Genomic DNA, 25,232 nt, shown 5'->3' with positions numbered 1-25,232 from the left:
TTTAGGTGGGAAAACAATAACTATTAGGCTAGGGCTGTGGGATTGAGTAATTTTAAAATATTGTCCCATGTTTTCTGTAATTTCGGTATATTTTATTAAAAATAAATCAGTAAATTGGACGGTGCGATCACGAGCTCACTGCCCCGGTGCGGAGACAGATGACTTCCTTTCCTTCAGCGGTCCCATTCGAGTTTCCACAGCTGACGTGTCTTGGTTTCAGGGCCCAGGGGCGGCTCTCTGCGGGCCCCCGAACAGCTTTGTGAGGGACCATTATCCCAGCGAACGCTGCGTCTTGCTAGCGCTCTTCCAGTCCTAAATATCGCATGGGACACCCACCAAAACCCATCTGTTTACCTGAGAGGCAAACTTAACTGGGGGCCCTGTATTTGCACCGCCAAGCCTGCAGCTCTGCCTCTGCGCCCACCCACCTGCCACCTCACCCCACTCCTCGCCGCCGCCGCCTCTCCTAACGCGCTCCTCCCCCTCCTCCCCCCTCTCCCCCCCTCCCGGAGCCCGGGCTCCACCCCGCCCCTGCAGAACCCCGGTCCCCCGCACCCCAGTGGCTCTGGGCCGCGGAGCCGGCCCCCGCCTCCAGGCCCGGCGGGCGAGCGCGCAGGCGCGGAGGGCGGGCGCCGGCGGAATGGGGACTGCAGCGGCTGCAGCGGCGGCGGCCGGGGAGGGGGCGCGCAGCCCGAGCCCCGCCGCCGTGTCGCTCGGCCTGGGCGTGGCCGTGGTGTCGAGCCTGGTGAACGGGTCCACGTTCGTGCTGCAGAAGAAGGGCATCGTGCGCGCCAAGCGGCGAGGTAGGGCGGGCAGCGGCCCTGCTCGGGGTGGGGGCGGAGGCGTGGAGGGTGCAGCCGCCGGCCGTGGGGAGGGGAGCAGCCGCGGGGTGGGGTGTTCCGGTCGTCGCCGGAGTGGGGTCCGGAGACGGGGCGGGGCACCTCGGAGGGCCAGCTGCGCGGGCGCGAGGCCCCTAGACCACCCGCAGCGCAGGCGCGGACGCGGTCCTGTGCGCCAGAAGCACCGCCACCGCGGCCGAGCCTAGTCCTCCAGCAGCTCCGGAGGCGGCCGGTGCGCCCTGAGCGGTGGTAGTTGTGTCGCCGCCACGGTTTTTCTCCCTTCCCAGCGCTGGCGAAGCCTTCTTCAGTGTTATAAGGTTTCTCCCGCTGACTTCTTTCCTCCCTCCCAGACCCAATCGCTTTGCAGCCGTGCATCCCACCGACCTGCCCTCTGGTTGGCGCCCAGGCGTCCCTGTCACCCGCACCCACCGGCTGCTAGGGAAAGCTTCCTGTTTGCAGTATCCCCCGAATGGTCGGAGCCCAGTGCCTGCTCAGAAGGAGCGACGGGCCTCCCGCCTTTGCTGTGACTCCGGCCTGGGGTGCACTTGGAGGGCAGGACCTGCTGACTTCTCGCCCTGCATTGGCCACACCAGTGCAGAAGTAAGAGCTGTGTGCTAGGCAGGCCGGGGTGGGACCTGCGGGCCAAGGAGGCGCTCGCTCTCAGGGTCGAGCGAGAATTCTGACCTTTCCTGTGGCTTCTGTTCCTGGGGTTCTTATGACTACAAGTGATCTTCGGTGTGAAGAACACTCAAGGAAGATTAAAACCACCGAAAATGGGCCAACTGAGTATTCCCTGGGTGGATAAGCCACCAAACACCACTGCTTATCAATGTGGAAAGTGTTAAGATGTAGCAGAGTTCTTTGCCAGTGTTCTGTAATAAGAGAGGCCTGAGACAGTTTACTGAACGCAAGATGTAGCATGCTTTGAAACTGAAAATGAACGTGTCCAGAAGGACTGAGAGAGTCTTGTGGTCGTTCTACAAGAATAGTGTTAGGGCTTCCCTGGTGGCGCAATGGTTGAGTAGTCCGCCTGCCGACGCAGGGGACACGGGTTCGTGCCCCATTCCGGGAAGATCCCACATGCCGCCGAGCGGCTGGGCCCGTGAGCCATGGCCACTGAGCCTGCGTGTCCGGAGCCTGTGCTCCGCAACGGGAGAGGCCGCAACAGTGAGAGAGGCCCGCGTACCGCAAAAAAAAAAAAAAAAAAAAAAAAAAGGAAACCGCCAGGTCATGGGTTTAAGATAAGTAAACTTATTTAATAGTTCAGATTCTGTAATGCAAGTGAAACTCTCTTGAGTGCCCTGGATGATCAGCCAGGAGTGAACTGAGGAAAGAGATAAAGGGGCCTACAATATTGAGTGAAAATATAAAATCATAGATATTTGTTAAAGAATTCAACTTCGAAGTGAAAACATTGCAGTCTGTACATAAAATCTAAATAAAACCAAGCGTGGTTTCCCTAGGATGCAGATGTATCTCTAAGGTAACAAATGGACATCTGGCAGTAGCGCACTTTTCAGGGAGCACATGTCAGTTTGAGGGGCTCCAGGGGTGGGTGGCATGTTCGTCATGATTCAAAAATAAACAGCACACGTGACCTTGATAGGATAGGTACATGATCTCCAAAACCTATGACCCCAGTCTAACCATGAGAAAAACAGCACACACACCTGAATTCAGGAACAGCCTACAAAATACCTGACCAGTCCTCCTGTCAAGGTCGTAAAGTCTGACAGACTGTGGTAGCCAGGAGGAGCCTGAGGATATGTGGCCATAAGACATTAGGTAAAAATCTAAGGAAACCTGAATATAGACTTCAGTTACCAGAAAACAATAATTATTGAGTAAAACTAAATATGTTATTTCAGCTCAGCTTATGTGTTCAAGGGAATTAGTGACTAAGAAAATAAAAAGCACAGCAACCTGAAAAAAAAAACATTATTCATGCTTTTATTTATACCTGCATACTATGTCCTTAAATAAATGAGTGAAAACGTGATATTTGCTGATTTCATACTTCTCCAGTTACTACCCACCACTACTAATTCAAGCTACCTGGCTTGCTCATAATGGTGGAAGACAGACATACAGTCTTGTTTTGATAAATTTAGTTTTGATTTGTTCAACAGATATTCACGAAACTCTTATTATGTGCCAGGCACTGCTGTAGGTATTGAGGATGCATAGTTTTAGCATCTACTCCCCCGAAACCTTTTTCTACCTCTGCTAATAAGCAGCATAGTTGGCCGCTGTGAAATGACTGAAATGGGGGAGATCGGAGGAAAGAGGGGGTGGCTAAAAACTGGGGAGTCAAGTTCTTGTGCTCAGGGAGACCTGATGGTCTTACACTGTAAAAAGCTGTCTCACTGAAAGTGTCAGCTTTATTGCACTGCCGTGCACCAGCATTTCTTTCAAGTCTCAGCTTCAGGAGAGCCAAGTTCTGGTCACAGCCCTTCCTTTGTGGGGGAGGAGTTGGGGTGCAGCTTTCTCTGTTACCAGCTTTCACTCTTGAAAGGACCTTCCCAATTAATGGAATGTCATTCATGGAATGGAATGGATAGGCTAGGAGCACCATCCACAGCACAGGCTCAAGGTGAACTGCCTCACTCCTGGTGTGGCTTTGAAAGACCCTGAAGATGGTAAGAGGGCAGGGGACACCTGGGGCCACAGGTCATTGATAGTATGTTTAGTGTTAGAGCCCACTTGAAGCAGAGCTTAGAAGAGAGAAACAAGGTGACCATCAAGTCTGAACATAATTTGTTGAAAGCCAGTTGCAACATTAGAATTCTGTGCTGGTGAATAGGTGAGGATGTCCTGGGAGCCTCTTAACTGGGGCGGATGATGTCCTGCCCTCAGACAGACATTGTGGAGACAGCCTCAGGAAAGTCATAGAATTGCATAGATGAGTGACTCTATGTAGAATGTCCTAGGCCAGGAAGAACCACGATCTTTTTAAAATCCCTTTCATCAAAACTGGGAGATACCACCTAACACACATTAGGATGGCTATTGTTTAAAAAAAAAAAAAAGCAGAAAATAACAAGCATTGGTGAGGATGTCGAGAAATTGGAACCCTTGTGCACTGTTGGTGGGAATGTAAAATGGTGCAGCTGCTATGAAAAACAGTAGGGAGGTTCTTCAAAAAATTAAATGTAGAATTACCATATGACCCAGCAATTCCACTTCTGAGTATGTATATCCAGAAGAAATGAAAGCAGGGACTTGAACAGATATTGGCACACCCATGTTCATAGCAGCATTATTCACAGTAGAGAAAATGTGGAACAAATTGTGGTATATACGTTCAAAGGAATATTACTTAGTCTTAAAAAGGAAGGAAATTCTGACACATGCTACAACATGGATGAGCCTTGAGGACATTATGCTAAGTGAAATAAACCAGTCACAAAAGGACAAAGCTTGTATGATTCCACTCATATGAGGTACCTAGAATAGTCAAATTCACAGAGACAGAAAGTAGAATGGTGTTGCAGGGGGCTGTGAGGAGGGGGGATGGGAAGTTAGTGTTTAGTGGGCACAGAGTGTCTGTTTTGGAGGATGGGTTAGTTCTGGAGATGGATGGTGGTGATGATTGCACAACAAGGTGAATGTACTTAATGCCATGGAACTGTACACTTAAAAATGGTTAAAATGCTAAATATTATGATATATATTTTAACACCATAGAAAAAGTCCTTTTCAGATTTCATAGTCTCCTTCCTGAGAGGGGTACAGCCTATTGGTGTAGTCACATTGTTAAGATGCTCGGAAGGTGAGTGAGTTGTCTTGTAAGAGTGGAAACTGGGATCCAAGCATCCCACCAGCTAGTCTCAAGCCTTCTGTACTGATTTTGAAGGGCATGTGCTCTCTGGTCATGGAATGTACATGTTTTCTCCTTGCCTCTCTTGCCATTCCCAGGCACACACCTAGGTGCATGTACCCCCAAACCCAGAGCTGAGGCACACACATGTTATCTTCACCCCTGCAGCCCTTTGACTCTGTGGTTAGTTCCTCCAGCTTCTGTAAACCCTCCAGACCCTGACAGATGGGGTCAGCTTCCTCTCCTGCCGTGTGTCTTCTTGGTGCCTGTCTTCAGCCCCTTCCTGCCCCTGAAACCTGTGGTATGATGGCTTGTTCACTGGTCTGTGCTCCGCCTGGATCCTGGCTCTTCAAGGCAGGGCACATGTCCTGTCCACTGGGAGGCATATGGTGGACACTCAGTAATGCTATCTAATTGGCCATGAGTAACCCTGGAGTAAAGAGGGTAAAACCAAACCTCGTATTTTATTTCTGAGCTTTCTTCAAATTATTCAGAGCTGGCCTCATTTACCTGTGTCCTCTACTAAGTAACAGAATCCAGAGTTACTGCTAGATCTGAAAATCTGTAACCCTGATATCTATCTAGCTCCAAGGGGAGATCGTTGATAAGGAACACAGTGAGGATAGGGTGAGTGTTAAGAGCATTTGAATGGCTCCACAGCCTGTACATATCTGGTTTACTTGATAGTATTTCCATGAGAAGAGAAGATAAAGAAGGCTGCTACTTACAGAAGACTTATGATGTCCCTGACTCATGCATCTGTCATGTTCCATGGGCTGACTGGACTCAGATGGGCCCCGCTTCCTTGGGGTCTCCAGTGGGTTGCGGTCAGATGGTGGCTGGGGCTAGAGTCATCTGAGATGACTTCTTCATCACTTGTCTAGGATAGCTGAGACAGCAAGATGGTTCCTGAGCTGCCTCCCCCCACCACCTCTTTTCATCCCTCCATATACTCTCTTCACACGTGGCTACCGTGGGCTTCCTTACACCATAGTGGTCTCAGGGAAGTCAGACCCCTTACATGGTGGATAGCTTCCCCTAGACCAAACCTTCCAAAGACTAAGGTGAGCACCGAATGGATCCCTGTGCCCTAGCCTTGGAGGTCTGGCAATACCACTTCTGCCACATTCCGTTGGTGTACTCAGGGCCAACCAGGTCAACTGTGGGAGGGGATGGCATAGGGACATGGATCCCAGGAGGTGTGATACAGGAGAGGAAGTTGAGGCATGCACCTGATACAGGACTGGTTGCACTAGGTTTTGAACCCAGCTTGGGCTGACTTTGAAGGTGGTTTTTCTCTGCTGCTCCCAGTGGGAAAGGTGGGGGGGAAGATACATAAATTCACCTATAGATAAGACTTTTCTAATGAGGGGCTTCACAGTCTATGTGGAAAAAGCTGGTACTCCGATACTGTTTTATTATAAATAAGTATAATAATACCCCAAACATTAAGTATAAATAATACTCCGAAACTAAGGCAAATAAGAATTTCTTATCATTTTCATGTGACAAATGTGGGAATAGATCACTAATATAAATTCCTACATGAAATACCTTTGGTGTTGATGAATTTCTGTTGGACAGAGTATATTTTTTCTTCAAAAATATTTATACATAAATAGTATAAACTATAATGTAATTTATATTTCCAGCCCTTTAAGTCCTTAATGAGTAACCAACCAGGCCTTTTTAAAAAATTTTTTTTTTTGCGGTACACGGGCCTCTCACTGTTGTGGCCTCTCCCGTGGCGGAGCACAGGCTCCGGACGCGCAGGCTCAGCGGCCATGGCTCACGGGCCCAGCCGCTCGGCGGCATGTGGGATCTTCCCAGACCGGGGCACGAACCCGTGTCCCCTGCATCAGCAGGCGGACTCTCAACCACTGCGCCACCAGGGAAGCCCCAGTCCTTTTTTTATAAAAAAAATGTAGCCATGAGCGGCTTAAAAAGACCACTTTTCAAGAAGAATATGCTCAATCCCACACTCCCTAACCCCACACTCCCTAATGTTTCCGGGCCAGGAACCTGTGACAGTAAACTGACCCCTTTTAGATATTGCCTGGATCAGCCAGGGAGGGTGGGCAGGCAGAGGGTTTACCTTGCATGTTCATGCCCAGTCAGAGCTCTTTGGTATGATATGATTACTCAGCAGAGTATATCATGAATTCACAGAACCTGGGCATAGTCATGCTTTTAAAAGAGCATCTTCTTCTTGGTTATAGGAATATGGTCATTGTTTAAAATCTGGGAAGTACATACAATTACGAATAGGAAAATAAAAAGCATTCATCTCCTCACCTTCAGGTTACCACTGTTACAATTAGGGTGTATTTCTTCCTAGTCACATTCAATACTTATATTTCAAAATTGAATTTTAATGAATAAATCCTGTGTGCAAAAAATATATAACACATATGTAGGGTATAGAGAATAATAAAATAAATATCAAGGGTTTTTTTGTTTTGTTTATTTATTTATTTATGGCTGTGTTGGGTCTTCGTTTCTGTGCAAGGGCTTTCTCTAGTTGTGGCAAGCGGGGGCCACTCTTCATCGCGGTGCGCGGGCTTCTCACTATCGCGGCCTCTCTTGTTGCGGAGCACAGGCTCCAGACGTGCAGGCTCAGTAATTGTGGCTCACGGGTCCAGTTGCTCCACGGCATGTGGGATCCTCCCAGACCAGGGCTCGAACCTGTGTCCCCTGCATCGGCAGGCAGATTCTCAACCACTGCGCCACCAGGGAAGCCCCAAAATAGAGTTCTAAAAGTGGTGATGTTTCAATAAACTGTGTGTATGTGTGTATAGTACATATATATAGTACATGTATGGTATACACGTACATATATATAGTACGTGTATAGTATAGTACGTGTGTGTATAGGAGTCATGACTGAGGGCTCATATTCTTAGATTGTTCTGTTCACATCAACAGAGCCTGACAGTACAGGTATAAATGCCTGACATCTACCTGTCGTGGAAACAGGAATTGGCCACTTTGGCTTCTCTGTAGTCAGGGTGAGTGGGGGCAGCCCTGGTTTTCAGAGAAAGGGAGAGGGAAAATGCTGCAGTAAAGTGAGGAGGAAGAGAACACTTTTCAAGGGCAGACACCATGCCTTGGGAGTCTTTATAAGTCTTTGTATTCACCAAGGAACGTGATGCTTCCGGTAAACATTTGATAGAGAGCTTCCCTGGAGGGAGTATGTGTTAATATATACTGGACTTATTCCCTGTGAAACATCGAATGTCATTTCCACATAGAAACTGCGAGAAACTGTCACAATGGTTATTGCATTATGGTCAGCATTGTGTGGGCTAACCTAGAAGTTTAGTTATTGTTTATAAACTATTTTTTCTTTTTAAATCTTGGAGTATAATTACATATAGTCAGCTGCATAGATCTTAAGGGTCAGTTTGGTGAGGTGTTTTTTTTTTTTTACAAGAATGATTTTTTTTTAATATTTATTCTTTTTTATTTATTTATTGTATTATTTATTTTATTTTTGGCTGCGTCGGGTCTTAGTTGCCGCACGCCACATCTTCGTTGCGGTGTGTGGGCTTCTCTTTAGTTGGGGCGTGAGGGTTTTCTCTCTCTAGTTATGGCACACACGCTCCAGAGCACGTGGGCTCTGTAGTTTGCGTCACGCATGCTCTCCAGTTGAGGTGCGCTGGCTCAATAGCTGTGGCACGAGGGCTTAATTGCCCTGCGGCATGTGGGATCTTAGTTCCCTGACCAGGGATTGAACCCACGTCCGTAGCCTTGGGAGGTAGATTCTTTACCACTGGACCACTGGGAAAGTCCCAGTTTGGTGAGTTTTGACAAATAAATATACCTGTGTAACCAACACCTCGGTGAAGAAATTGATTATTGCTGTCATCCTAGAAAGGTCTCTCGTGTTCTTTTTCATTCTGTCCTCCCTACACCAGAGGGTCTGCTCTCCTAGTATCCATCTGCATAGATTGAATTAGTTTTGCCTGTTCTTGAACTTCATATAAATGGAATCATACAGTATGTATGCTCTTATGTCTACTCCTCTTTCTTTCTTTCATCATGGTTTGAATATTCATCATGATATATGTATCAGCCGTACTTATGTTGCTAAGTAGTGTTCCATTGTTTGGATATACCACAATTTGCTTATCTATTCTGAAAATTTGGTTGTTTCCAAGTTTTTGGTTTTTGAGGAAAGCTGCAATGACAATTCTTACATAATTCTTTTTTGACTTAAAGTCTTCTTATCTTTGGGGTAAATACCTTGGAGCATTGCTGGATCATGCAGTGCTGGATCATGCAGTGCTGGATCATGCAGTAGGTATATAATTAATGCAGTAGGTATATAATTAATGCAGTAGGTATATAATTAATTAAATTTTAAGAAAATGCTGAACACTTTCTAACTACAGGTGTACCATTTCACCCTCCCATCAGTAATGAATGAGAGTTCCAGGTGCTCCACATTCTCTCCAACACTTGGTGTTGTCACCTGTTTAATTTTAGCCATTCTGGTGAGTGTACAGTGGTATCTCATTGTGATTTTAATTTACATTCCCCTGATACCTAATGATATTGAGCATCTTTTGATGAGTTTATTGGCCATTTGTATACACTCTTTTTGAGGTGTCTTTTCAAGACTTTTGCCTGTGTTTTAATGGACTATATCTTTTTATTATTGATAGTGTGCATTATATGTAACATGTATGTATAATCTGGTTACAAGTCCTTTGGCAGATTTAGGAATTGCAGATATTTTCTCTGAGGCTTGTCTTTTCATTTTCTTAATGTTTCCTCTTTAAGAGCAGAAATGTTTAATTTTGATGAAGTCTAACATCATTTTTTTCCTTCTATGTGGTTAGTACTTTATGATTTCTGCCAAAATAAACTCTTTGTTTCTCCTCAGGTCACAATGGCATCCTCCTGTGTTTTCCTCTAGGAGTTTTATAGCTTTAGCTTTTACCTTTAGGTCTGTAAGCCATCTTGAGTTAATTTTTGTATATGAGTGAGGTATGAATCAAGGTTCAGTATTTTCCCTACTGGTATCCATTTGGTTCAGCATCACTTGTTGAGGAAATTTCCCTACTGAATTATACTGTTGCTTTAGTCCATGATCTGACTGTACATGTGTGAGTCTATTTCTGAACTCTATTCTGTTTTATTGTATCTGTCTATCCTTACGCCAGTCTGTATTGATGATGTAGTTTTAAATCTTTTTTAAAAATCTTTAAAAATCTAATTTTTAAATCTTAAAATCAGATAGTATAAGTCATACAGTTTTGTTCTTCTTTTTCAAGATTGCCCAACTATTTCTTTAGGAAAATAAGTTCTGCATATCTAATAGCCAACATACAAAAGAACTTCAAGTACTAAATCCATTCATAAATTGGTGAATACCAAGTGCTCAAATTGAGTCTAATTAATGCCCTCATCTACCTGTGGTGGCGTCAGGAAAGAAATTTTCTTGATAGTCCTTTTTTAAGAACTCTGTAAAAACTATGTAGCATCTTTTTACACATTTTTTAAAGTTAAGGCAGTAATTAATTCATAAAGGACTTAGTGATCCACTCTTGCTTTGCTGATAGGAGCAACTCTGTTGTTGCTGTACAGAGCACACACGAGTGGAAGCAGTTTTGCTGTGGTATAATCAGCAAGTAAATAAACTAGATGACTGCCTGTATTTTTGTGCTAGAAAGTCATATTTTAAGGACGTTTCTGATACACATTTAAACCTAAATGGAAGGTTTTAAAAGCCACGAGTCCATGGTTGAACAACATCAATGCCAATTGATATTATCATCCTGACAAGTCTCTTTTGTATTTGCACAACACTTCTTTGTCTTGTAGTTCAGCTGTTATAAACAACCGTTCAACTCTCATCCAAGGTTTCCAGTATGAGGGGGAAAAAAATTCTAGACTTTAGGTATTGCTACCTTTGCAACCCACACCTAGGAGTGGAGGGGAGGAGGCATGAGTATAGTCAAATAAACAAACAGAAAACCAGTGTTCTACAATTCTGAGGTTCCTTGTTCTTGCTAAGGCCAGAGAACTTGAAAAGTCCCAGGCATCAGCTGGGAAGAGGATGAGCATGGCCATAGGCTTGAACAGGTGCCTCCTGAGGGTGTCAGGTGAGTAACTTTAGGATTTTTAGGGACAGTGATGAAGGTGAAACTGTGAAGAAACCAAGTCATTTTAGGACATAAGAAAATAATATCTATGACAGGGCCAATGGCTAACATGGAATGCAGGTTCCTAGGAATTCCTGGCTGCAGGAGGATGGAACCTGGGGCAGCCAGCTCAGTGAGGATGCTAGGCACAGGTGGATGGGCAAGAAGAGCCATAGGCTACTTCCGTGGGCACTGGGGATATTGCTGAGCTGGAGCCCTTGGGGGCCATGGAGAGCAGTATCACTTTGATCTACAGTTAGGGGTGTGGGGCAAGTATCCCGACAGAAAATCTTAACTTACTTAATGTCCATGGAAGCAGAAAAATTTTGCCTAATATTGGCTTAAAAGGTGAGGGTGATCGCAATACCTTTGGATTTCAGCAAACACAAGCTCCTCCTGGGGAGTATGAGTGGGAGGACCCTAAACACTTGGAACTAACCTGTACCCTTTGACTAAAGGGAGACCAAAGGCTTGTTATTTCTCTAGCCCTGCCTACGTGGTATCCCAGGTTCTTCCCCATTTTAGTGACAGTCCATTTCAGACTGTCAAAAGCATGTGCTGTGTGGTAGTTAATGGTGTGGGGAAAACTATAGCAGTGAAAGAGGAGAGCCTCAGTGGGTCCCATTGTGCTGGCATCCTTGGATAAGCTTTCACTGCCCGAGTGTTGCCCACATTCTAGCTGCTGCTGTAGCAGTGATCCCATGACTGCGTAAGCACTCACGACAAAACTGTATTCATCACAGTAAAAGGAATTGGCCTTTCCCTGCCCCCAGCATAGACCCCCAACAGAAAAGATTGTGACTGATTCCTTGATCTCAGAGTCCCTAAAATCTTTTGAATATTATATAGAGAATTTTGAAAAGCTGTTGAGTAAATTATTGTGTGCATCTGCTATAAAAACAAGCTTCAAGATCTAGAATGAAATGTGTTCACAGTTACTTTAAATAATAAGCAATAATATTTACTTATACACAAAAGAGAGCAGGAGTGGCCATGCTAGTATGAAACAGAACAGATTTTAAGGCAAAAATTGTTACTGTAGTCAAAGAAGGACATTTTGTTTGGGCTGCATTGTGTCTTCTTTGCTGTGCGCGGGCTTTCTTTAGTTGTGGAGAGCGGGGGCCCCTCCTCGTTGCGGTGCACGGGCTTCTCATTGCTGTGGCTTCTCTTGTTGTGGAACACGGGCTCTAGGCATGCGGGCTTCAGTAGTTGTGGCTCGTGGGCTCTAGAGCGCAAGCTCAGTAGTTGTGGCACATGGGCTTAGTTGCTCCACAGCATGTGGGATCTTCCCGGACCAGGGCTCGAACCCATGTCCCCTGCATTGGCAGGCAGATTCTCAACCACTGCGCCACCAAGGAAGCCCAAGAAGGACATTTTATAACAATGAAAAGGTCTACTATAAGTTTATACTTGATTTCCTTTGTTTTCTAAGCTTCTTTAGGATATAAAATAACAAAGTTAACATTACCTTTATTATAAGTTACAACAATATATTGTTGGGTTTGTAACATAAAAAATGTAACATATATAACAATAATTAAATAAAGACCACTGATCTGTTCTTTGTATCTATAAATTTGGTTTTGTTGAAAATTTTTTTAATTGAAATATAGTTGATTTGCAATATTAGTTTGTTCAGCAAACTGATTCAGTTATTTATATGTGTTTTTTCAGATTATTTTCCATTATAGGTTATTACAGGATATTGAATATTGTTCTCTGTGTTATGCAGCAGATTCTTGTTGCTTTTCTATTTTATATATAGTAATGTGTATCTGTTAACCCCATACTCCTTATTTATCTGCCCCTCCCTTTACCCTTTGGTAACCATAATTTTGTTTTCTGTGTCTGTGAGTCTTTTTCTGTTTTGTATATAGATTCATTTGCATTATTTTTAGAGTCCACATGTAAGTGTTATCATATAATGTTTGTCTTTGACTTAACTTCACTTAGTATGATATTCTCTAGGTCTATCTACATTGTTACAAATGGCAATATTTCATTCTTTTTAATGGCTGAGTAATGTTCCATTTTGTGTGTGTGTGTGTGTGTATACACACACACACGCACACACCCCATATCTTCTTTATCTGTTCATCTGTTGATAGACACTTAGGTTGCTTCCGTGTCTTGGTTATTGTAAATCATGCTGCTGTGAATATCAGGCTGCATGTATCTTTTCAGATTAGAGTTTTCATCTTTTCCTAATATATAACCAAGAGTGGGATTGCTGGATCATATGATAGCTCTATTTTTAGTTCTTTAAGGAACCTCCATACTGTTTTCCATAGTGGCTGCACCAATTTATATCCCTACCAACAGTGTAGGAGAGTTCCCTTTTCTCCACGCCCTCTCCAGTATTTATTATTTGTATACTTTTTGATGATAGCCATTCTGACGGGTGTGAGGCGATACCTCATTGTGGTTTTGATTTGCATTTCTCTAATAATTAGCAATGTTGAGCATCTTTACAGGTGTCTGTTGGCCACCTTTATGTCTTCTTTGGAGAAATGTCTATTTAGATCTTCTGCCCATTTTTTGATTGGGTTGTTTGTTTTTTTGATATTGAGTTGCATAAGCTGTTTGTATATTTTGGAAATTAAGCCCTTGTTGGTTGTGTCATTTGCAAATATTTTCTCCCATTCCGTAGGTTGTCTTTTTGTTTCTTTGATGGTTTCCTTTGCTGTGCAAAAGTTTTTAAGTTTGATTAGATACCATTTGTTTATTTTTTGCTTTTATTTCTTTTGCCTTGGGAGTCTGATCTAAGAAAATATTGCTATGATTTATGTCAGAGAATGTTTTGCCTATGTTCTCTTTTAGGAGTTTTATGGTGTCATGTCTTATATTTAGGTCTTTATGTCATTTTGAGTTTATGTTTGAACATGGTGTGAGGGAGTGTTTTAATTTCATTGATTTACGTGACGCTGTCCAGCTTTCCCAACACCACTTGTTGAAGAGAATGTCTTCTCCATTGTATATTCTTGCCTCCTTTGTTGAAGATTAATTGACCATAGGTATATAGGTTTATTTCTGGGCTGTCTATCTTGTTCCATTGATCTGTCTGTTTTTGTGCCAGTACCATGCTGTCTTTTTTTTTTTTTTTTTTTTTTTTTTTTTGCGGTACGTGGGCCTCTCACTGTTGTGGCCTCTCCCGTTGCGGAGCACAGGCTCCGGATGCACAGGCTCAGTGGCCATGGCTCACGGGCCCAGCTGCTCTGCGGCATGTGGGATCTTCCCGGACCAGGGCACGAACCCGTGTCCCCTGCATCGGCAGGCGGACTCTCAACCACTGCGCCACCAGGAAAGCCCCATGCTGTCTTAATTACTGTAGCTTTATAGTATTGTCTGAAGTCTGGGAGGATTATGCCTCCAGCTTAGTTCTTTTTCATCAGGATTGCTTTGACAATTCTGTGTCTTTTTTTTTTTTTCAGATTCCACATGTAAGTAAAAGACATGCTCTAAAATAGCCACAGTGTGATTTAGCACATTTGGGAAATTGAACAAGGATTCTATACTAATAGTTGATCATTGTTCTGCAGTGTTCACTGCAGGGCATTCTTCAGCTCAGCTCTACTTTCTGATATGTAGGACATCATGGGCCACATTTGTATCAGACACACTCAGAGGGACACGGGACAGGAGCCACAGCCAGTGTCAGGCCCTCTCTGTTGGAGCCTGGTAGCAGAGGCAGAGCATGGTTTAGGGGCCCAGAGGCAGAACTGCAGCAGACGGTGTCACAGCCGCCCAGCCTTACAAGCCTCATGCCCTCCAGTATAAAGTCATAGAGGCAGGACTCCCAGGCCCTGAAAGAGCTGTTCTTATTCTCAGAGGTATTGCACCAGGGGAGCCCAACCTCCAGTCAGATGCCATTAGCCCATCAGAGGTCATTTTTACCTTAAGTGCTGTCCCCTGGCCACATGGCTGTCAGCTTTATAGTCGCATTCTCATGCAGAAAGTGAAGGGGTTTTGTTACTCAATTATCTACGACAATCCATATTGAAGTTTTGCCAGTTGCCCCAATGTTGTCCTTTATAGCAGCCTTTTCTTCCCATCTAACATCATGGGTTTAGTCACATCTCTTTAGTTTCCTGTCATTTGCAACAGTACCTTTGTCTTTCATGACCTTGCCGATTTTGAAGCGTACAGGCCAGCTGGTATGTGGACCATTTCACAATTTCCTCATGATTAGATTCAGGTGATGCAGTCTGGCAGGAGTACTGCAGATGTGATGTTGTGCCTTTCTCAATGCGCCCTCAGGAGGCGCAGGATTTGGTTTGTCCCACTGCTGATGGTGTCAACTTTGACCACTTAGTTAAGGTGATGTCCGTCAGGGTCTTAGAGTACTGTAAAGTTAACTTTTTCCCTTTGTGATTAATAAAAAAGCTGGTGGAGGTGATTCATGGAGGTTATGTGGCAATCCTGTCCCTCAACAAACTTTCATTCACTTATTTTAGTCTCGATTGATGGTTCTTGCCTGAATCAGTTTTTACTGTGATGTTACCAAATGGTGCTATTTGAACTAGACCATTGCTTCCACTCTATCATTACTTATTGGTCTCATTTTCTTAAAAGTACTTTTTAAATACCTGTAGCTCTGCTCCTCAAAGAAGCAGCCTGGCTTCCTTTGTTCATTATACCAAATTACTGCGAATTAAAACATCCAAATAGATTAGGTGTTTTAGTCTGAAGTGAAAAAATCCTGTTAGACTAGGAGCATTTTGACATACCTGAAGAAGGACAAAAGGAGAGATGGATGTGACGAGGAGACCTGCTCCCATCTCTGCCTGCCCTGGCATGCATTGGGGCATAAGAGGGTAATCCAAGAGAGTAAAAGGGAAACCACTGTGTACAACGTCCGATCATTGAGTGAGTGTAAGGGTCTGCTTTCAACCATTTTCACATGGTTGCAAAAAGAGCCATGTCACAAAGGTTCTACATTATGAACCTGTTTAAGTAGCAAGTCACAGAACCCTGTACTAGAAAAATTATCATATAAATGGGTTTCAGTAAATGCATGAGAGAATTGGACTTTGAAGGTCAAATCTCGTTTGAAATCAACATATAAAAAGTTACTCCAAAGAATATTTGTCTCTAGCTGATGTGTTGAGCTCCCCTCCCAAATAAAGTACAATTTATAAAGATTTTATTTGCTTGGGTCAGCTTGTGTTGATTGCAGAAAGTATTTTGCCACTTTTAATCGTTTCTCATGCTGCTCTTTATAGACTACTTTAAAGTTTCTTTGTAGGGTGAATAAAAGTATGGCATTCATTCTTTTCAATTTTAGTTTTATTTAAAAATTCCTCTTTTAAGTGTGTAGCTTGTAAACCTCTTGGTTCGTACTTTCCTGATGTTTTTGTCTCACTCTTTTACAGGTACCTCCTATTTAACAGACATTGTGTGGTGGGCAGGAACAATTGCAAGTAAGTACTCTTTGTGGTGAAGAGCTTGGTCTCCTTTTGTAAGATCAGTCATTTGTCTCTCAGGGCTGGATGGAGGGGGTGGGATGAGCTTAGCTTGTTCTTTGGAATAAGGATGGGGATGGTGGGTGACAGTGGAGGGTGAAGGCAGAGGATCCTGCTGCCTGCTGTTGGCCCTGAATTTTGTCCAGGTCAGACTGTCCTGGGTCTGAAGAAATTAAGCAGCTCCTGCTTCCTCATTTGTAGTTGGGCTGTGGGCATTTGGTGAGCTTGTGCCCCACACAACTGGTTTTACAAAGGAGTTTCTTCACTCAGCCTTAAGTACCAGATCAGAGGTCATGTGTTATAATATAAAAATAATAAAATTAGAGTTCAGACCTTTACATATATAAAGAAAAATTCTGTTAGATATTTCAGATATATCTTGAGGTCTTTTTGTCACACATTGTCTTTTAGGCAAGAAATTTTCTAGTAGACATTGATTCATTGAAGAACTCATTTTTAAGCTCTATCTATCTATCTATCTATCTATCTATCTATCTGTCTATCTGTCTATCTCAGTGCAGCCCCAGGCACAGCCCTGTACAGGCAGTAGTGTTTCCACTTGATGTGCCAGCAGTGTGTCACTGGAATAGATCCCAGGCCACTTGAAGGGACATGGAAAGCTCTACATGATCTATCTTAAAACAGGGATGTGTTAAGAAGAAAGTGGAAATATACTCTTGTACCCACTGTCAGTCACTGCTGGTTAGACTGGGAATTTCCATAGAGGGTTGAAACTAATTGGGCCAGTGACACTGTGGGGCCTGCTCTCCTCTGCCCTCAGGACTCTTAATCATGCAAATGATGCCCCATATTTCCTTCCTCACCAGTAATGAGAAAGAAGTAGCCCTTTCAGAGCACAGTCTTGCAAAATTCAACTCTGTGATGAATGCTCAAAGAGATTTTTGTAATTGCAGTGATACGCTTGTGATTCTCTTGACAGTGGCTGTTGGCCAGATTGGAAACTTCCTGGCTTACACGGCGGTCCCCACAGTCCTGGTGACTCCTCTTGGTGCCCTTGGAGTGCCATTTGGGTGAGAGCTGGGATTCTGTGTTTTGCTTTTTAATGTGTAGTTTAGGTATAAGAAAACTTTTCATTTTAAATGTTTCTGTTAAAATAATAAAAGTAGAAGTGTAACTGAAGATATGTCTTCAGTATTGCATTCCATATGGTTTAGTTTTTATCCCTTCAGATTTAGTTGTATGAATTATTAGCCCTGTCTTAGACATTTGCTTCAGTATATTTCAAATCCTTACTTATTCATGGATACCAACATGATGTCATCACTCTCCTGGTCTTTGCTCTGGAAGACTTCCGAGAGACTGGAGTCTTCCTAGCTCCTTGGCAAGTGATTCTGAGAAATCAATAAGCAAAACTAGTCAGTTGGTGTTTTATTTGGGTCCCTAGCATCCCCTGCTGGATGCTGGGCAGTCCCCTATCTCAGGAGACTATGGAGGTTGGGACAAATGACACATGGGCTCCAGTGGGTTGTGTAAAAGGATTCACGACTCACAACAGTCAATAGCAAATGTACCACCCAAGGAGAATAGCTCTGGTTTGGTCTGGAGTAGAACAGGAGCAATGCGGGGCCTTGAGTTTTTATTGCAGTTACGAAGTGAGCCAGGTGGAGGTTCCCATGCTCAGTCTGGGGCTTACATGATTTGAAATTTTAGTGCCAAGGGCCTGAGGGTGTGAGCTGTCCTTCTTATCAGGTTACCCGGATATGGGGCAAAAGGGAAAAGAGAGAACTGGGGACACAAAAGCAGCCAGCTACCACAAATGAGGTCTTTCTCTTTATTACACTTGGCTTACCTATGAAAATGATTTTATGAGACATTTATTAAATATATTAACACATACCTCTTGTGAACCTATTTATATTATTTTACCTTTGAAGAAATCATTAATAAACAGAGATAGAACAGAAGCAAAATAGCATCCAGGTTTCTAATTCATTGATATATTGGTATTCTGCTGTATTCCAGAGAGAGCTCCAGATCCTTGCAGAGAAGTGTGTCTATGGTAGATGTATTTAATTGCGTACCTTAACGTCGCTTAGGCTTTAAGGTTCTGTGGCCTAAAAAGCACAAAAGCGTTTTCCACGTGTGAACCTTTGAAAATGTGTTTGTAGTACATTGTTCTAATCCAAACATATGCTTAGTATCACGTGTGGCTTAACATCACTTTGCATTTTGGATGGCCCTGAAAAGCTTAGATTACATGAGTGGGGCTCTCATTGGGGAATCACCACTTCAGCTTCTCAGAGCCCAGCCTCACTGTTTCCTGAAAAATAATCAGGCAAATAAACAACCCAACCATATGATCTTTGCACTTTTAATGCACACATATTAAAATGCCTTGCTTCATTAATTTCCAAAGAACTGTCAATTCTTAAGGACTTTGATAATTCAAAGACTCCTCACTAGAAATGTTCACTGCTCCAGGTCTTCAGGAGACGTTTCCCAAAGAACCATGTGAGATGGCATTCTGGATTAAAAAAATGTTTTCAACTCAGGATCCCAATAAGATGTTTTTTTAAAAATAAGAAAACAAATTAATTTGGAAAAAGTAAAGATATCAATATGTAGGTACATAGGTATATGTATATTTAAAAGAAGTTCTTTTTTTGTTAATGGGATGAGGTTGCTAGAATTACATAGAAACAGAAATGAAAAGAATGTGGCACTGGGAAAAAAGATGTCTAATATCAGTGAAATAGAATAGAGAGTTCCCAAATAGGTCCACTTTTCACTGCAGTGGTTTAATGTATGATAAAGTAATCATCACAACAAAGTACTTTAAAAAAGGCTTTTAAAAATGTTTTATTTGGAATTAATTTCCAAATTACAGAAAAATTATAAGGTTAAGAAAAATTAAAACAGCATCCATATACACCTCACCCAGATACGTCGATTGTTGACGTTCTATCCCACTTGCTCCATCATTTCCTTTCTCTGTATCAGGGTTTTTCAGCCTTGATGCTATCACCATTTGGGGCCAGATAATTCTTTGTTTTGGGGGGCTGACCTGTGCTTTGTAGGGTGTTTAGCAGCATCCCTGGCCTCCACCCATCAGATACTGGTAGCTCCCTCTCCCCAAAATGTCTCTGGACATAAGCAAATGTCCCCTTGTGGGGCAAATCACCTTTGTTTGAGAAGCACTTTTCTATTATGAATGTGGTGCTTGTTTTGTTTTTTGGATTTTTTTTTTTGATCCATGTGACAATAGTTACATATATCATGATCCTTTACCCTTAAACACTTTGACTTGTATTTCCTAAGACGAGAGACGAGTGTTTCCATAACAATAGTATAATCATCAATTTTGATAAATTTAACATTATTATAATAAATGTATCTTTCTAATCTGCCTTCCCCATTCCAATTTTGTTAAGTGAACCATTATACCATTATGCTATACCATTATCCTTATACCGCCATCCTTTATACCATTATTTTTCCTTCTAGTGCAAGATGTAGCCTAGTATCTGCATTTAGTTGTCATATCTCCAGTTTAAAACAGAGGGTTTCTTTTCTTTTTTTTTTTTAATAAATAGTTTTAGGAAAACTGGTAAACAATTTGTAGGAACATCAGTTTAAATCCTAATCATAGCACCATCAAAATGTGACCTAAGTGAATTAAGCATTATGTACAGGATGGCCATCCAAGTGTGAAATAGAAACAAATACAACATTGAATCGTTTGTTGATATTACATTCAGTGCCTGATTTGTGTAATGACATTATTTGATATGTTGAGGTGTGTTATCTCACTCAGCAGTGCAGAGTATGCTATGTAAAGCTGAAGTGAACCCAGTGTGTTAACTGGCATCTCCACTAATACCTACCTGAGTATCTGTGGCATGTAGCTACAGATAGTTTATGTCTCTGATATTCATTGAACAAACCCGCATCTCTAGCACAAACCAGAGTAAGTCATACAGAGATTTTATCTGTAAAAAAGGAGAAAGAAAAGTTTAGCTATGTACCTAGAGTTTATGGTCCATGTGCAGGAAAACTTTTAATGTGTTTCAGATCTTAGAAGGTTAAGAAGTTTCAAACGTTGGAAGCAATAAAAATGAAAAGGTTAATTTTCTACACTAAAAGATAAAATAAGAAGGATGTTTCTGTGTAATTCTAGCAACCTCATCCCATTAACAATGCAGGGGACACGGTTTCGAGCCCTGATCCGGGAAGATCCCACATGCCGCAGAGCAACTAAGCCCGTGCGCCACAACGCTGCACTCCAGAGCCCATGAGCCACAACTCCTGAAGGCTGGGTGCCTAGAGCCCATGCTCTACAACAAGAGAAGCCATTGCAATGAGAAGCCCGTGCACCACAACGAAGAGTAGCCCCCACTCACAACTAGAGAAAGCCCACACACAGCAACAAAGACCCAACACAGCTAAAAATAAATAAATTAAATAAATAAATATTTTAAATGTATATATATTAAAAAAAAGAATTTCTTAAATTGACCAAAATAATATGAAAGCCCCAATAGATAAAAGGGCAAAAAGTGCCACTTTATACATAGGAAAATAAATTTATTCTACTAATGTTAAACCTCATTTTCAATAAAATGCACATAAGCAAACAGATTTAATAAACACCATATATGTGTGTGTGTGTGTGTATACACACACACACACACACACACACACAAAGGAAGACGAGGAAATAGAACTATATAAGAGTAACATTATTGTATCTCACTGTAGTTAAGTTAGTATCAATTTGAAAGGTATTGATATGAAATGTATCTCATAAGCCTTAGAGAAACCACAAGGAAAATAGCTTAAAATAAGTATAGTGAAAAAAATCATTAAAGGAATTAAAATGCCACACTGTAAAGATTCACTTAATGCAGAAGAAAGCAGTGAGAAATAGGGAACAAGAAAAAGACGTGAAGCATAGAAAACAAAAAGTAAGACGGCAAACATAATCTAACTATATCAATAAAAACATTAAATGTCAGTGGATTAAACAATCCAATTAAAAGGCAAAGATTGTCAGGCAGAATGAAAAACAAGATCTAGCTATATTCTTTCTACTTCAGACATACTTTAGATTCAGAGATACAAATAGATTAAATGTAAAAGGAAGGAAAAACATATATTATGCAAATAGTAACCATAAGAAAGTTGGAGAGGCTATGTATCAGACAAAATAGACTGTAAAACAAAACAAAACAAAAGTTACTAGAGATGAAGAGAGACATTTTATAATGACAAAAGGGGCAGTCCGTTAGGAAGACATAACAATTATAAACAAATAGGTACCTAAAAACAGAGATCCAAAATATATAAAAGAAAACCTGACAGAATGGAGAAATAGAAAGTTCAACAATAGTAGTCACAGCCTTCAGTACCCCCCTTTCAATAATGGATAGAAAAACTAGGTAAATGATCATGAAGGAAATAGAAGACTTGAATGACACTATATCCAAGTAGATAAAATAGACATCTTTAGAACACTCCACCCAACAATAGCAGAATTCATCTTCTTCCCAAGTGTACATAGAACAGACTTCAGGATAGACCATGTGGTAGGCCATTAAAATCATCAATAAAGTTGAAAGGGTTGAAATCATTCTCTGACCACAGTGGAATGAAATTAGAAAGTAAAATCAGTGAACTTGGTGAAATTCACAAATATATGGAAATTAAATAACTTACTACTGAATGATCAATGGATCTGAAAAGAAATCATGGGACTTCCCTGGTGGTCCAGTGGTTAAGAATTGGTCTTGCAATGCAGGGGACACCAGTTTGATCCGTGGTTGGGGAACTAAGATCCCACATGCCGTGGGGCAACTAAGCCCACACGCTGCAACTAGAGAGTCCACGTGCCACAACTAGGGAGCCTGTGTGCTGCCACTACTGAGCCCGTGCACTCTGGAGCCCGTGTGCCACAACTAGAGAGCCCATGTGCCGCAACTAATGAGCCCGCATGCTCTGGAGCCCATGCACCACAACTAGAGAGAAGCCTCCATGTCAGAAGTAGAGAGAAGCCCACGCACCGCAACAAAGAGCCCGCGTGCTGCAACTAAGACCTGACACAGCCAAAAAATAAATATTTAAAAAAATAAATCACAAGGGAAATTAGAAGATACTTTGAGATGAATAAAACTGAAGAAACAGCATGCCAAAGCATTTAGGATTCAGCTAAAGCAGTACACAGAGAGAAATTTATATTTGTAGATGCCTACATTGAAAAAAAAAAGGAAAGATCTCAAAATAAACAACTTAACCTTCCATCTTAAGACACTGGAAATAGAGGACAAACTCAAATAGAAGGAAGGAAATAATAAAGATTAGCACATAAATTAATGAAATAGAGAATAGAAAAACAATAGAGAAAATCAATAAAAGCAGTTAGTCCCTTGAAAATATCATCCAAATTGATAAGACTTTAGCTGGACTGACAAAGCAAAAAAGAGAGAAAACTAAAAATACTAAAATCGGAAATGAAAGAGGAATATTACTACCAACTGTACAGAAATGAAGAGAATTATAGGCAAATATTATAAACAACTGTATGCCAACAAGTTAGATAATGTAGGTGAAATGGACACATTCCTGGAAAGACACAAACTAACAAAACTGTTTTGAGAAGAAATAGAAAATCTGAAAAGACCTATAACAAGTAAATAGATTGAATTAGTAAATAAAAAAATCTACATCAGGGAAAAGCTTAGGTAAAACTGGTGAATTCTACCAAACATTTAAAGAATTAATAGCAATTCTTCACAAAGTCTTTCAAAAAATAGGAAGGGAGGGATTTCTTCTCAGCTCACTCTATGAAGTCAATGTTACCCTGGTAAGAAAACCAAACACAGCGCAAGAAATCTACAAACCAATACTCTTACGAATATAGATGGATAAATCATCAACAAAATACTCTAATTGAATCCAGCAATATATAAAAGGGGTTATATACCATGGCCAAGTGGGATTTATCTTAGGAATGCCAGGTGTATTTAACATCAAAAATAAAATAATGTAATACACCATAGCAATAGAATAAAGGGTGAACACTGCATCTCAACAGACACGGAACAATTATTTTATAAAATTCAACACCCCTTCATGATGAAAACAATCAATATGCTAGGAATAGAAGGTAACTTCCTAATCTTGCAAAGGATCTCTATAGAAAAGCCCCACCTAACATCATACTTACTGGTTAAAGACCAGATGCTTTCCCCCTAAGATTAGGAACAAGACAAGATGTCCAGTTTTTGCCACTTCTATTCATAATGGTACTGGAGGTTCTACACAAAGCAGTTAGTTAAGCAAATGCATTAAAAGGCATCCAGATTGGAAAGGAAGAACTCAGTCTCCATCTCCCCACAATAATTAACAATTAGCTATCCATTAATGAAAACAGCTCTGGGAGAGCTCCGGAGTCCACTTGAGAAAATTTAGTGATACAGTGGAACCAAAAACCTGAGAATAACTGCAAGAAAAAGAAGGAAGAAGACAGCTTCATTTTGACTGCATTATCCCTTCCCCCAAGTTGGGGTTGCTCAGTGCCATGAGGGAACTTCCCAGATAGGAAGAGTTCCCCTGGCCAGGAAAGGAAGAATGGAGGAAGTGACCAGTTTCCCCAAGACTTTCAGAGCACCACACGAAGCTCCCACCCAGATTGGCAAAACTGAAGTGTATTGAAATGGCTGGGAGCAAGGAAGAAAAGCAGGGGATACCAGTGGCAGCCATGCAGTGGGAGTGAGTGTGGTTCTCAGTGACCTGCTCTGCAGAAAAACTTAGCAGATTTCACCACCGTGGACCCCTGCATATTTCAGCAACTTTTGCCCTATAGGTATTCACGTTCACTGATGCCAGAAGCCCAAGTCCTTCCTTGCTCCGTTTCCCCACTCCTCCCCTGCCCTTGGGGAGCCTGGGAACCGCACGGGCAGCAAGCAGCCCTCTGTGGCCATGTGAGTGCAAGACAGCAGCCTACACCTCCATAGCTGACCCCGCCACAGTGTGCTTCCTTGCAGCTAGTGCCTCCAGCTGTGCCTTTCCACACTGCAGGCCTCCACTGCAATGTGTAGTTTGGGAGTGGGCATCCTGGCAGCCACAGGAGAGCACTCCGGCCACCAGCCTCCACAGCTACATGTTGGTCTGGATCAGGCCCTGTCTTCTGTCACTAGCCTGCCCTGCTGCACTGACCTGCCGCCAGCCACTTGAGCTATGCACTTGCACACCCCTGGCCCAACCCGTCACCAGCCTCCCTTACACTGTGCATGGCTCGTGGGGCTGGGAAGTGTGCAGCTACCGCAGGGCCATGGTAGGAACCCCACAGCTGCTAGTGAGCTTATAGTTCGTCCCAGCCCTTGCTGCTTGCCGTGGCCCCTACCGCTGTCTGTGTGTCTGCAACTGGCAGGCACTATATAGGCACTTGAAACTATATAGGCACCTGCAGTTGGCCCTCAGAGCTGAGTGTGTGCACTTCATTGGCTCTGGCCACCATCTCTGCCTATCCTGGTGTCTAGCCACTTGACCCCAAGTGATACTATGGACCCCAGTACCCCTTGCGGCCACTATGGACCCTCAGCAGTACTCACCATGGAACACACAGTTGCTGATGATGTATACCCTAGCAGCCTGAGCCAGAAGACATGCCCCACCGGACCTGGTGCCACCGTATGCGCCTGCTCTTGGTGCCCGAGGGCGCTGACCGAGGGCCACAGCGCACTCCAGCATGCCCCCACCCCTAGGTGAAAGTCTTCCCTTACCCGTAAAGTCTGGAAAAGGTGACTGCTTCTTCAAATGTGCAGACATGCAAAGCTATAGGAATCATGAAGAATCAGGGAAACATGACTCCACCAAAAGAACCTCCAGTAACGCCCGAAGAAATAAAGATCCTGAATTTCCTAACAAAGAATTCATAATAACTGTTCCAAAGACTCTTAGCTACAAAAGAACACAGATAAACAATGATATCAGGAAGACAACA

The 25,232-nt window shown here is 42.6% G+C and overlaps 1 protein-coding gene across 1 annotated transcript in view; it reads left to right on the top strand.

The window, feature by feature from the left end:
- The first annotated feature begins 640 nt into the window (after nucleotides 1–640).
- Nucleotides 641–25,232, top strand: part of NIPA1 (NIPA magnesium transporter 1) — a 36,573-nt gene continuing 11,981 nt past the window's right edge. Inside the window, exons 1-3 of the mRNA XM_065881087.1 lie at nucleotides 641–803; nucleotides 16,181–16,228; nucleotides 17,211–17,301. Coding sequence (XP_065737159.1) covers nucleotides 641–803; nucleotides 16,181–16,228; nucleotides 17,211–17,301 — 302 coding nt within the window. The remainder of the gene's footprint in view (nucleotides 804–16,180; nucleotides 16,229–17,210; nucleotides 17,302–25,232) is intronic.

This window comes from Phocoena phocoena, chromosome 7 (genome assembly GCF_963924675.1).
Source record: "Phocoena phocoena chromosome 7, mPhoPho1.1, whole genome shotgun sequence".
Lineage (NCBI taxonomy): Eukaryota > Metazoa > Chordata > Mammalia > Artiodactyla > Phocoenidae > Phocoena > Phocoena phocoena.
The sequence above is the reverse complement of the archived record's forward strand: the minus strand, read 5'-3'. Positions and strand labels throughout refer to the sequence as shown.